This window comes from Mastacembelus armatus, chromosome 1 (assembly GCF_900324485.2).
Source record: "Mastacembelus armatus chromosome 1, fMasArm1.2, whole genome shotgun sequence".
Taxonomy (NCBI): Eukaryota; Metazoa; Chordata; class Actinopteri; order Synbranchiformes; family Mastacembelidae; genus Mastacembelus; species Mastacembelus armatus.
Window position 1 is genome coordinate 2,219,829 of NC_046633.1, and position 14,237 is coordinate 2,234,065.

At 40.9% G+C, this 14,237-nt stretch overlaps 1 protein-coding gene across 1 annotated transcript in view; it reads right to left on the minus strand.

Moving 5' to 3' along the window:
* Positions 1–336: 336 nt before the first annotated feature.
* Positions 337–14,237, minus strand: part of cacna1ib (calcium voltage-gated channel subunit alpha1 Ib) — a 109,536-nt gene continuing 95,635 nt past the window's right edge. Inside the window, exons 31-37 of the mRNA XM_026303208.1 lie at positions 13,603–13,724; positions 12,312–12,755; positions 6,386–6,526; positions 5,022–5,156; positions 3,692–3,866; positions 2,580–2,791; positions 337–984 (exon numbers count right to left, since the gene is read on the minus strand). Of these exons, the coding sequence (XP_026158993.1) occupies positions 337–984; positions 2,580–2,791; positions 3,692–3,866; positions 5,022–5,156; positions 6,386–6,526; positions 12,312–12,755; positions 13,603–13,724 (1,877 nt within the window). The remainder of the gene's footprint in view (positions 985–2,579; positions 2,792–3,691; positions 3,867–5,021; positions 5,157–6,385; positions 6,527–12,311; positions 12,756–13,602; positions 13,725–14,237) is intronic.

Below are 14,237 nucleotides of genomic sequence, written 5' to 3' on the forward strand. Positions count from 1 at the left end.
AATTCAGTATTTGAGAACGGCCCAAATGTCAAGCCCAGGACTGCCTGACTGAATCCTGGTGATACCGAGCAGCTAAACCGCTTTTCTTTAAGTCCTTTCAAAAAGCAAACACTTTTGTGGAAAAGAAAGGATATCAAAACTCAGAAGCAACTGTAATCTTTTGAGAAATGAGGGGCCATATCCAAGGAGGAGAGAGAGAGAGAACAGATGAGTCAAAGACGAGAGAATTTCAGAATTGGGTTCACAGGACATGTATTAAAAGTCTCTACCTGTTTTGTTCAAGGTCAAGAAATGCAAATGGTTAAAGAGTTCCACTACGGAGAGGCAACAAGTGTTTCATCTATTTTTCCTGGAGGTTGTATCTGTGGGCCGGCTGCTGCTCTTCATGCTGAATCCCGTGTCCTCCTCCTCACCCTGTGGCCTTTCCTCCGTCCAGGGGCTGGACAAGTAACAGTGGGCATCCATGCCGTAGAAGTGGCGGCCATCTTTACTCCGTACTGATAGATTGCTTTGGTCCAGTGAGCCTGTGCTGTTACATTTCTTCACCAATGGGGTTGCCAGAGAGGTTGGCGAGAGCAGTGAAGTCAGTGAGAGGCTGTTCAGTGTTTCTGACAAATGTTCACTGTTGAAGGCTTGGCGGCAGCAATCCCCACCCATCCCTGTGCCCATGTCCTCATCTGAGGGGTCCATGGAGTCCTGCCGGGGGCAGCCAGGGCTGGTGCTGCCACCGCCGCATGTGCTCTGGCTCCTCTGGTGTCCCCTGGTAAAAGTAGTACTGCGTCTCTTTAGTAAGGGGTGGCTCTGGTCTCCTGTGGCTGGGTACTTGGGGTGCAAGTCATGGCTGGGGAGGGGGCAGAGATGGGGTATGGGGGGATCCAGAACCTGAGGTGGGGAGATACTGAAGCTGAGCCCTTCCTCTAGTGTGGTCTGCAGGCTCCCCTCTGAACTGCCTGTGGCCAGGGAGGAGTCACTGTGGGACGGGTGCTACAAACAGAAGTCAGTGGAATAAAATCAGCCGATGTAATTAGACTTCAGTAAGTAAAAGAAGATAACTCGAGGCTGCACCAACAGGGAATTTAACCTAAGATCTATGTTGTAAATTTTTAATTGAATCATTGCAAACTGTTTTGTCTATCATTTCAAACGAAAGTTAAACATTTAAACCATAAAAGAGCATTAAGAGGAAAGATTTTAACTGGTTTGCAATGACAACAGCTGAAACCGCTGCAACGGAAGCATGAGGGAGATGTTTTTGTTAAACAGAGATGAGAGTTTAAATTGGAGCTTAGGAAAGTGGAACAGCAGAGAATTATTCAGTTTTGATATAGAAGAAATATTTAAAATGTAAGATGTTCAGTTTGAACTAGTTTTCAAAGCTTTGGTGCAACATCATAGTCAGTATGAACAAGGTTTATCCTCACTGGTGCTATACACTCATTGTATAGCACCATATAGCATTTGTTTCATTCAAAATGTTAGGTGGCCAAGAGGGTGTTAGTCATTGTTTGTAATCCTGGCACAGTTACATGCCATGCTGTCTGCGTACAAGACGACAAGGGAGAGCAAGAGGATGTTAAAAAGAAAAAAAAGAAACAAACAAAACAAACAAAACAGAAATTAGGGGAGGGGGAGCTGGCAGAAAAAAAAGAGTCTAAAAACAGGGGACAGAAAGAAGAGGCATGGCGAGACAGAACACAGAAAGATATAAAGAGATTAAGGAAATACAAGAAAAGGGGCATGTGAGAATGTGAAGAACGTGAGCCAGAAACAGCAGTGTGCCCAGAGTCAGCACCAGGCTCAGGGCTGGCCAGGCTAATTAGCTGAGTGCCGCAGAGCATTACTGTAGCAGCTCAGGATCACAGAGGCACTCAGGCAAACGCTGAACAAACCAAACAGGTAGAGGAGAAAGAAAAATCTGTCTCCATGGCTACAGAGGGACTAGGACTAAAATAAGAGCCTTTTAATTCTTGTTTGTTTCATACTGGAGCCAATAGATGCAAGGATAAGACTCTAGCTTTATTATGAATAAATAATTCTCCCAGAATTTCACGCTGCAGGAGGACGTCACCGTAAGGCGGTGTCACATCCTGCACAGATTAGTTAGAATTTGCTTCCTCACTCCTCAAGCCTTTCTTAAGTCTGCAGTCTATGAATGACAGACCACCCACCCATCAAGTTACTGTTTCACATTTACTCATCACTCTGCAGTCTAATCAAAGTAAGTGCTGCCATCTTTTGCCAAAAGCACCGTGACCCTCATTAACTGTAGACAAACTGCAATAAAACACATTTAAATCAATGTTATGTGTCAGTGAGCTGTGCTTTTGTGTAACAGTATCAAGCTTTCAGATCACAAGCTCATACTTCCTCACACCGTTTGGCAAATCCCATCTGACTGCTGGATGTGCATTTCATGCATGACAACTTTGGTTCACTGACTATTCAACGGGGATTTAATATTTACACTGTTCCACTGACGTCTCTGATGTGCTGCCCTGAAATACTGATTGCACTGCTCCATCTGCCTATCCATCCAACCATCCAGACACAGATAAATCTGCTTTTTTTGTTCACAGTACCTGAGAGCTCAGGGGCCTGTTGTTGGCCCCAGGTGAGCGGAGGGAGGCCCAGGAGGCTGGGGAGGCCAACCTGGATGGCCCTCTGTCTCCTGGGCTAATACCATCCCCAGGGCTTCCTGGATGAGCTGCTGCTGGGTGGAAAAATTCTGCTGGTAGGTGGAAGACGAGCGAAGACTCTCCACCACCTCCACTGTAACTTCCTCCATCAACATCTGAAAAAAAGGTGGTAAAATTTGAAAACAGATTTTCTTTTTTTTTGTTCAGTGCATTTTGTTTCCATATTATTGTTCCATTTTTGTCAGGGTGGAAAATACTCAGTATTCCTCAGTATTTAGACAGTCCTAAGACATTGGATACTTTGATTTAAAATGGATGAGAAATATTTTTTGGAACCTCAATGCACAGTCCCTTCTGTTTAGAAAATAGTATAAATAGTAATTTATGTGGTTCCCCCAACAGTTCTGTCCTAAGGCCCATCCTTTTCTATCTATACATCCTGCCACCTTGTGTCCTTTTCTGCTATGTGGATAGTCTTCTCCTCACTCACATTAACTGTTCTGCAGTCTAGAACTGAGCTGTATAGTGGTGCTGCAGTTCTTTTGCAGTACTACCAACACACCACGCAAATAAAGCTTCCATGTCTTCACCTACGCCCTGACTACAGGGTCTGTGGTGGTTTGTTTTAGTCAACAGTTCCCATGAATTTACTTTGCCTTGTTTTGGTCTCTCTGTTCCAGTGACAATGCTCATGCTATATTTTGGTGTGGGTGTGGTGCATCAATCATTCATCAACATCTTTGCTTTGTTTTCAATGGAAGTCAATCAACATGCTCTGGTATGCCTGATTAGACTCAGTGTTTAGAAAAGGTCTCCTATTATTTTAATATTATTGTTAATATCAATTAATAAAATTGTGGTGGTTAAATACCAGGAATGGTCACAAAAACAGCCAATAAGCCAATTATTTTAAGGTTGGTGTGAAAGAGTGAATTGCTGTTGGTTGAAGAAGCAGGCTTCAATTTTGTGTTATTCAAATAATGTAATTGGGCTCTATACTGAGAAACAAAGCAGTCAGCAACAATGCTTCACTACCATTGGATGTGGTCTGGTACCTGTGAAATGTGCTGCACTTTGTTGCTCCAGTGAGGAAGAATCCATCTGGAGATGGATGCCCACCTCAAACAACTCCTGGGCCCTCTCCTCACTTCCTGAGCTGGGGGGACAAAGTCCTCTGTAGGCCCCCTGGGTGGGCAGCTCCTCTGAACTGTGGGAGTCACTGCTGCCCCTCTGAGATGTAGAAAAGAAAAATAAATGGCACAGTGAAGGTAGAGAAGTGAGTGAATGAGATGGAAATCAGAGACAAAGAGATGCAGACAGAATAAGCACAGTATCCAGGTGCACCGATGTTCACTGGTGCAAGATATCAAACTGAAGCCTTTCATTTCGTTTTGTCATTATGGAAATCTGAGTACAAATTGTCTCCAATTTCAAAAAGCTTCCTTTTCATGTCCTGTCCTTCATCCATCTATACAAGTCAGATTAAAATTGGATGTGGTAAAAAAGAAAGTAACGGCAGGCTTCAAAGCTTCAAATTGTTCGGCTGTTGTTGTTGGTTGTAAACTGGATCAAATGCACAGCCCTTCAATAACACAGTGATGAAACAGGCCAGGTGGAACCACAGTGAGCTGGGAGCAAAACGGAAAGATGGAGATATGAATGACTCACACACACACACACACACACAACACAAACAAACATGCAGACATATGCATATGCACGCATACACACACATTTGTACACCTATCTTTGTGACACCCATTGACATAATGCATTCCCTAGCCCCTTATTTAACCTTAACAATCACAAACAAAATGTCAGTAGCTCCACACGTACACACAGACACATATCCCGGATTCCTAATATCACGAGCATGGAGTGAGGCAGGAGTTTTAATCAGCCATACAGCGTGTAAACAGTAATTAATGATGATTAGCAAGATGGGGTCTGATGACATGAACTATTACTCCCCAATGCTCCAATCACACCTGGGTACCTGTGTGTGTGTGACTATTATAGCTAATTTTTATTTGCCATGATATGGTCCAATCTTAAAAATGACCTTAATTCATAACTGGATTAAATATAATATTTAATAATATAAGCAATTAAAAAAGAGATGATCCAGTTTTCATTAGATCCTGTTGGCTGGCTGAAATGGCATTTTATTCTTATGATGAGGCTTTTCAGGAGATTGTGAATCCTGGCTGCAAGGATTTATTCCCATTCACACAACAACAATCAAATCAAATCTAAGTGTTCAATTTAAAGTGTCTGTGTGTGGACGCAAACACTTTTCCTTTTGGCATGTATGTAAGACCAGTAAATGTTAAATGCCAGTGAATGTAAGTGTATGTGTGTGTTTTTCCACACATATGGAAGCACCTGGCTGTCTCTGACCAGTAGCTGGTAGCTGCTGTGTTCTTCCAGGCTGAGGTCATCGGGCAGTGCTGGAGATGAGGACTTGTCTGACAGCTGCTCTGACATCAGAGACGCCTGCTCCACCTCTGCCAATCGGATCTGTCCCGCAAATAAAGCCATCACAAATTGGTGGTCACATACGATATCTTAATGATTTAAGGGTGAGTTACCATGTGAATGACATGTCCCAGCAGAAACAGATATGGCTGGCATGGATATATTTACCAAAAATGCAAATGACGGAAAAAAGGTCACATAACTATTTATTGGAGTTGTAAGAGGATCGATGACAATAAAAGCAAAAATAAAGGAATATATAGAGAAGAAATGCCTTTGTACTACAAAATTACACGTACCAACAATACTAAAATGATTGCTTGTGGGAAAAATACGTAACATTTTGCTTAAAATATATATCAATGCATAAACATAGCAAAAAGATACCTATAGGAATACAGGAAAAATACTTGTGCTGAAGATACTTTCTAAAATTGCAAGCGAGAAAAAATAAACATGAAATACAGCGTTAATATTCAGTGGAGAGGGGAAAGAACAAAGACAGAGAGAGAAGAAAGGAAAGACGATGAGAGAAAGATAAAGAAGATGAATTTACTTTAGAGCAAATAAAAGCCAAATAACATTACAGCATAATTTCATTCTGGCCAAACTGAATTTCAATATGTTTTATTTGCACAGTGATTACAATAAATATTCCACTATAGAGGATCGGGGTGAAGCACTCAGTACATGTACACAGAGAGTAACTTAATACCAGGCACACAAAAGTAGCCCCGTCAGGTCACAGCTCCACACTTGCAGCCTAATTTTTAAAATATCACAACAGTAGGTGGCTGTGACAACCTGCAATGTGAAGGTATTTTAGGTTTGGACTTGTTGTGTGTCCTTGTCACTGTGTGTGTGTTGTATGCACAGGGATGCTAAAGCTTGGTCTAGATTAAGCTGATTTTGTTTGTGACAACTTCGTGCAGCCTCAAGATAAATCTCGCGTGATTTTATTTGACGCGAAAGGAGAGAAGAAAGTCCAGTAAAATATAAATGGAAAAGCATGACTTGGATCTGACTGCACTACAATAAACGTGCTGTTCTTGATGGAGGGATGAATAATGTTAGAGGGACAACAAAAGCTCAATGGAAAAAAACAAACAAACAAACAAAAAGATAAAAAGTCTATTATCATGGCTTCATGACTACAAAGAAGAACACGCTGTTTTGACCAAACATCAGTCATGTTCAGTATCATCACTGTGGCTAGTTATTTATAGCTTTGTAGAGTGTGAGTGTGTGTGTGTGTGTGTGTGTCCACTAACCTCTTGTGGGTGACTCTTGCAGTCCTTGCAGACAGGAGGAGAGCAGTAGTGGTGGAAAACTGAACCCGAGAGGTTGTCAATCATCTCCCCTTCCAATGAGTCTTTAATCAGCAAAGACACACTGTCCAACCACTGGCTTTCCTGCAAGACACACACACACACACACACACACACAACGTAACACCCCAGATTGACCTTTGCACTGTTTGTAATTAGTAGGAAGCACAATCGCTTTCCAGAGAACTCCAGAAAAGCCAAAGCAGTACAGTTAATTACATATTGTATACATATTGACTCTGACACATTATGGACACATTATTTAAATAAAATATCCATCTATCCATCCATCTATCTATCCACTGTATGCATTCTCCTTTACCCCACTCCTTTCACTCTCTCCATGTTAAACTTTCTTCCTTGCTTCTTTTGTACAGCGTGTAATGAACACAGTACATGCATTGTCTAATTAACCACAATCTGTTGGAACTGGTGTTATTTTCAGCCACTCTTGGCAGGTGAAGAAGAGAGAAGCCAGTGACTTTTCCCTGCTTTAAGCTGAGCCAGAGGGCAGATGAATGTCAGTGTTGTGAGATTAATTGCATGATCCCTTAAAAAAAAACAAAAAAAAAACAGGTGAGCTGTAGATGAATTAGAATTTCAACTGAGTGACAGTGAAGATCCAATAGTAAGTGTGATGGGAACAGTAATAACATGGGAACAATAATAAGATACTAGGACACAGAAGACAAAAATACAGTCATACATCATCAATGGAGGCTGACACACAAATAAAAAGTGACTGAAGTGACTGGCTGCTTTATTTTGAAGTAAAACTCTATATAAATAAACTAGTGTATTACAGTAGGCCACTGTAATACTGATGAAAACACCTTTAACTTAAACAGTAGATGTTTACACTGGGCGGTTTGACTATGTTTTACAGACTGTTGCTAGACTATTTTAGAACAGCTGAAGTTTGAAGTTTAGCTGATGAATTTAACTTTGTAGACACGGCACCACGTAAAGGTGAATGTGCACAACACAGGTAGAGGACTGCACAGCTTGCTGGGGTGAGGGTAACCATCTGACAGTATATACTGTTCTATTTACTGTGATAATTGGTAATAGGCTTATCATATGTAAATATACCTTTAAATGTGACTGCCACCTATTACTGCCTCTTTTACATACTAAGCCTCAATGTGAAATCAAATCTTCAATTTGCAGATTAGCCGCTTTTCCTCCTCGTTTGTCTCAGGCAGTTTGTTTCTCGCCCTCTAGCCATCTAGATTTTCAGCTCTCGGCTCTGTTTTTCCTGCTCCCATCTACAGTTCAAACTGATTGTTTCTTCCAGGGCCTGCACTTACCTGCCCTTTGTCTCCGTAAGAGAGTTATTGCTAAAGGGTGTGAGGTAAGTAGGGCAGTAACAGTCAATAAACAGACTTTGGCAGAACCCACTGGTGCACCATGAGCACACACATACACATTGTTCCAAGTGCTGGGAGATGCACAGTGAGAGGTGTGGAAGCTTGATTGGATGGCTAAGCTTCAGGGCCTTGGTTGTGGTAAGTGGTGCCCCTGTCCCTGATTCACTGCACTGGTTTATCCCATCCAGCAAGGCTCTCATCCACTCTGAATCCAACAGAAACTAAGTTTCTCTAACCTCTGTACACAAACCCATAGCAGCAATATGCCTGTTTATTGTCACTGTCTTATACAGGCCAACTGAATATGTTTTCGCTGTCTCTCGCATCCTGTCAAGCTAATCTCAAATGAAAATAACAAGGCAATTATTTTCCACCCTAGACAAAATCCATTTTTCTCTTATTGCCTCTAGCTTTGACTTTCTGAGGCTATGCAGAATTCATATTTAGTGCTAATTATGATCATTGTAACCACTTAATGACACTGGAGTGGCTTTTTCCATCATCTAATTTTTATTTATTTTTTTATTTTCACAAATCACTATGGTTATGCACTGTCGGAGTCATTAGCAAGTTAAGAGCATGGATCATTCAGCAGTGATCTGAATAATATTGGCCTGGCTTTGTTACATGTTGCATCGAGAGCGCACTTATTCCAGGTGTACCACTTTCTATACATTAGCCTTTTACACAATTTTCTATTTTGCAAGTGTAGAGTTAATGGGTTGGCTAGGATGTAACAACTGAGCTCTTATCTTTGTCATCAGCATAATAAAGCAGAGACGAAAGGAAAAACATTCTTATTTTGGCCCTGGTAATTTCGTTAATGGTCTTCCTAATATTAGCTATACATCCGTTTCTCCACATGCAGCCTAAATGATCTCTGAAAATCTAATGAGATGTGTGGAAAGCGAGTCTATGACCACACAGTATGTATACAGCGAAAAGACTGAGTTGTTTTAATGAGCATTGTGTTTGTCTTGGTTTGTCTGCCCCCTGCATGTGTACACTTTCTTCACTGACTTGCTGAGTATATAAGCAAATGCATCTTGGGGGGTCCATTTCTGTTGATTTGTGTATATATACTCTGTTGTACATGCTTTAAAGCTGAGACCATAAGAAAGTTAAGCTAAAACTCAACCTATCACAAAATCATCTGTGTGTTTAAATATCTTGGTACAAAGTTTACATGGCTCTAGTTTCCCTTTTCTATGCTTATTATTTTACAGCAATCCAGTCTGTTGTGATTTTAAATTTGTTCCATTCCTTTGAATACAAATACTGATGCCAAACACTGCTTATTCTAACAAAGACTTTTGCTGGCTAATCAGAGTGCAGATTTAAAATACAATGCAGATAGAGTGACACATGAAAAAAATAAAACTCCTCTTCTGGTTAAAAATATCAGCACGCTGACAGACAATGAGCTATAAGCACGATGACACTGTGGCGGAACCTGCCACCCACTCACCATCTCGTGGCCTTACCCAGCCTTTCCACAGTCGACCTCTCACTCTGTTCTCTGCCAGTTAAAGCCCTTTAATATGAACCAGCATACAAATGATTATCAAGGTTCACGCAGAGTAAAGTTTTATTGCTGAAATGGATCCTGAAAGTGATGTGTTATTGGGTTGATTACAGTTCTAATGTGGGGCTACGAATGAGCCGACAAAAGGTTATAACCCCATGAAAAACATCATCATCTGACTGCAGGTTCTTTTAACTTCAGGAAGCTTTTCAGCATCTTTCAGTTTATTGTTTATTGTAAATATCTCAAACATGCAGCTCGTTGCACAGTATAAATGTCTTGTTGCACATGGCTCAAAATCAGAATGTCATTATTTTGCATTTTTCCGCAATCTCTTTGTGGATTTTGCTCGAGCTGCAGCACAAAGTAAGAAAAACAAGCGTCTGTTCTGAGAGAACTTCAAGAATTACTCAGATTCAGCCGCCAGTTGTTTCAGGTTTTCAGTTAGTTCCACTTTGACAGCCGAGACAGAAGAGTCTTTATATGTTGTTGGTGATGTATTTTACATTTCCATCATTGACCTGGTGGATTTATCTGGTTAAATTTTAACTTGCATAGAAAAATGATAGTACAGAAGAAAATGAATGAATAATAGTCCAGGCTGCTTGTTGTTGTTGTTATGGTTTTCTGGGTTTAAAGCACAGCTGGTGCTCAGGTGTCAACATCTGTCTCCAGCTGTTGCTGTCAAGCCAGGTTTGTGTTTATGTGTCGTTTCTATGTTTATCTGGCATTGGTGTCACCCACCCAGAGGAAATAAGATTAAAAGAGTAAATATGCCACTATAGACACACGTTCCCCACAGTCATTCATTCAGTAAGTGACACAGTTAGTCACTTATTCATTCAGCTACTTAATCATTCACTTAATCACTTGCTCACTTTCTCAAACTGCCAGCGAATGTTCTCTTCCTGCTTTGTCTCCTGATTCTAACTTAATTTTCTTACATTATTTGCCCTAGTTCTTCCATCTCAATTTCCAGATTTCTGTTTTCCCCACCCTTCCTTTGTTGGTGCCTTTGTTTGTTTATTTACTAGTTTCTTTCTTTCCACCTCAGCACCCTTACTTCTAAAAATACCTGTTCTCACCTGTAGGTGCAATCATTTTATGTGAGTATAATTATAAATGTAGCTTGTAATCAGAAAGCTGAGAACGCCAGCAGCACCACTGCGTCTACGCATGTACTTCTTATGTTTTCATTTTTTACAGCATGTAATAGCTCAGTATGTGTGTCTGCGTGTGTTTTCGGCACAGGTCTGAGCATTGTCTGTGCGTTACGACGTATTTGCAGCTGTATTTCATGAATAAAAACAGCTCCAGATGCTTTACAGTCCCACAGAGTCTGGTTGGACCAACTGTTGCTGTAGATGAAGTTAATGAAGTCTTGAAATAACCAGCAGTCAATCAAGTGCTGCATAGTTTGGCTTCATAGTAGGTCCACAGGCTGTTTACACATTTATGAATGGAAATTTTTAGTTTAATGACTCTTAACTTCTGTTGATGACATTTCTTTTTCACAAGAAATTTGTAAGATTTGATTATTAGGAGATCCAACAGCAGCCTGCTGAACGACACCGAGGCAGCTGCTGATGATTTTTCTAACCACTGATCTCAATTTGCATAAATTTCACTCCGTAGTTATCCATTTTATTTTAGTTTATTTCTGCCTTTTTAAACCTAAAAGAGATCAAACGTTATAATTACTGAGTCAGCACTGACGCAGACAGACAGCCCCCCAGAAATGACCACTAATCTTATCTCATAATCATCATGGTGGCTGGGGTAGGTCAAAGAAGGAGCTGGCATGAGTGTGATGGTCAAAGTAACAATTGGGAAGTGAGGAAGTGTCAGGTAATTATGCCCCTGATGTTCACTTGAATTAATATAATTGGATGTTAGTAGCTACACATCTGTGAATAAGCCAGTTACAAGCACAACCTCAGTGCTTTTGCTTGTCCCTGTGTCTTGTGCTCAGTGCTCTGCTAGAAGTCCTGCCATTTACCTTATTGACTGATCTTGCCAATGTTTTTTGATTAATCAGTTAAATGTTTATTGTCTGTGATGCCAAACTATGCAACACATGCTGATGTTTAATGTTCTGGAAATCCAAGTTGACAACTGCAAAATGCTTGTTTTGTGTGGACAGTCCAAAAACCAGATAAAACCGCAAATCCCCACAACTGAAAAGCCAGAACCTTGGCATATTTTATTTTTCTGTTGAATCATTTTCAGTTGATCAACATACCAGTTAATCATGTAATCATTTAAACACTCAGACTGAATTTCTCCAGACTTATGGTGGACTTATAAGTTTATTTTGTTGCTGTGGATCAAACTCGGGGGACAAAACACCTCTCAGGCTATGTCTCTCTGAAGTGGTACGACACTGCAACTCATATGACGACTCAGAGCAGTCACTGATTAGACTGGCGATCTTGTAATTCTATTGTTGAGTGTGATATTCAGTGACTTGTGAGTCATCTGTTTGTTACTGCTATCTGAATTCAGTAAGGATGTAATGAAGGGAGTATGCAGACAGGAGACCACGACTTTCATCAGCTCATCTCTCAGGATCCCACACACTTTCTGCAGCTGCTGCTGAGAAGTGGCCATGATGTGGGCTGTAACCACAGCCTATGTAAGACCTTTGCTTCTCTGCTTTCCTGTTTGATCCAGGTGCTGCTTAGTCTCCCAAAGGAGACTAGCATCGTCTCACAGCCTGTACACCGATGCTTGGTAACAGATAAATATTAACTGACATTCAAATAAATGCAGGCACTTTCACTTCCACACAACATTTAGCTCAGTTTAACACAGATATCTTTAAACCTACAGATCACCCAGGCAATAACGACGAGTTATCATTTAAACTATGTTCACTACTTCATCCCCACAGGGGAATAAAATCACTAACATAAAATATTTTGTTATTCTTCTATAAGTAGGGCTGTGTTTTAAGATATGAACATCCTCTTACCTGAGCTGGAGAGTACAGCCGACATCGATGGTGTGTGTGGCCCTCATGAGCTGCTCCTCCACCATCTCGTAGCGGTGCTATCACCCCGCCACCTGGACTCCCGACCGTCCCTGCTGTAAGTGCACCGGGTGCTCCACCACCCATGCCCGTCCCACTCGCGGCTCCACCTGTGGCCCCGGCAAGAGCACCAATGCCCCCCATCATGCAGCACAGGCCTCCCTGAGCTAACTCCAGCTCAATCTCAGCATCCATCTCAGCATCCTCCTGTGCCTCCTTATTAGAATCATCCAGATGCTTCATGAGAACGGCCACAACCACATTTATCAGAACAAACTGAGCCGTGAGTACGAAGGACACGAAATACAGCGGGGAGATGAACTGCAGTCCAGCATTGCAGCTGTAGTCGCTGCCTGGATGACTTGGTGGACACTCTCTGAGGGTGTCCTGTTGGGTCATGGGATAATTGGAGAGTGTAGGTTTGAAGCAGAGAAAAACAAAAGAAGGTTTAAAACAAAATTAAGTCAATACAGACATAGAAAGAAAAAGTGGGTGAATAAAGGGAAGAACAGTGAGAATTTAGGGACAATAGGGGTCCAAACAATTCATTGGGATAATTAAGATTCATATTAAAAACATTTTGGTCACTATAATGAGAGAAAACTCAAAAAACACCCATCACTGTCATCATCTCCTAAAGTTTCAAGGTGTAGCTTGTTGAAAGCTCAGGGCATCCTTAAGTTTTCTGTCTGTCCTTATTTCTTCCACAGCAAGTCACTTGTTCTAAGAGTCTAATCATCACTGATTACCTGCCTGCCAGATATGAGATCACACTGTAAGAGCTCAGGTACTTGGGTGTGATTGAAGAAGTGACTGTGATGAGAGATGAGAGTGAAGTGGGGAATCAAATAGTCAGATTTTGTGAGAGTAAATTTGAATCTTTATTCATCCTTGAAAGGTTTTTGTTGAATGAACATGTAGGCTACTATTTCCTGTTGAAGATCACGCTCATTCCCCTAAATATCATCTGGCCCTGAGATTTGAATTGACCTTTTGAAAAGACCTTTAAATGCATTTTTGATTCTCCGCTTCTCCTCCATGTGACTGGTATAAAACAGGTTTAGGCAGCTCAAAAAAATAAAAAATAAAGTATATATTTGAATATATGTAGAAGTAGAGGACTGCTTTCTGATTAACCCCCATGTAAGACAACTGTATAGAGATGTGACGTGAAATCAGATCAGCTTATTAAACAATACATGTGATGCAAAAACAAATTATTCCAACAACTTACCTTCATGATGCCATTCCAGTTGTCACCGGTTGAAACCTGGAAGAGCGTGAGGAAAGCCATTCCAAAGTTTTCAAAGGTGGCGTGTCGGCTCATACCTTCACACGGGTAGTCGGCGTTACACACTGAGAGGTGACGTGAAGACAACAGAAAGAAATAAAACATCTTTTATTTCAAACTGAAGATTAGTAGGTTGTCTACGAGATCCCAACTGAGATTGGTTTCTTTGGTTAACACAATTTTGAAAGAACCTGCTGTGTTGCGTATTTGATCATACGGCAAAATAAAATAAATGAAGCGTATCTGACAGTCTTTTATGGTCGTCAAACAGACAAAGGATTCAACACCATTAGAGTCACAATGGACAAAGAGATAGCACAAATATGTAGAAGGTTTCCAGATGTTCATACTGTATGTGCCAAAGGTCACTTAGAATCATTGCTGTTCTGGAAACCGGCCATTCAAGACTTTAGTGCCAAAGAAGAATCAAGACAAACCCACATCAAGTGGCTGTAACTTTGACTAAGCATAATTGGCTTTGAATGATTGCACATTGTTTCTTTGGTTGATTGATTATAATTTCATATCACCTAAATTTGCCCATTCTTCATTTTCCTCTACAGCAATATAATTGGATA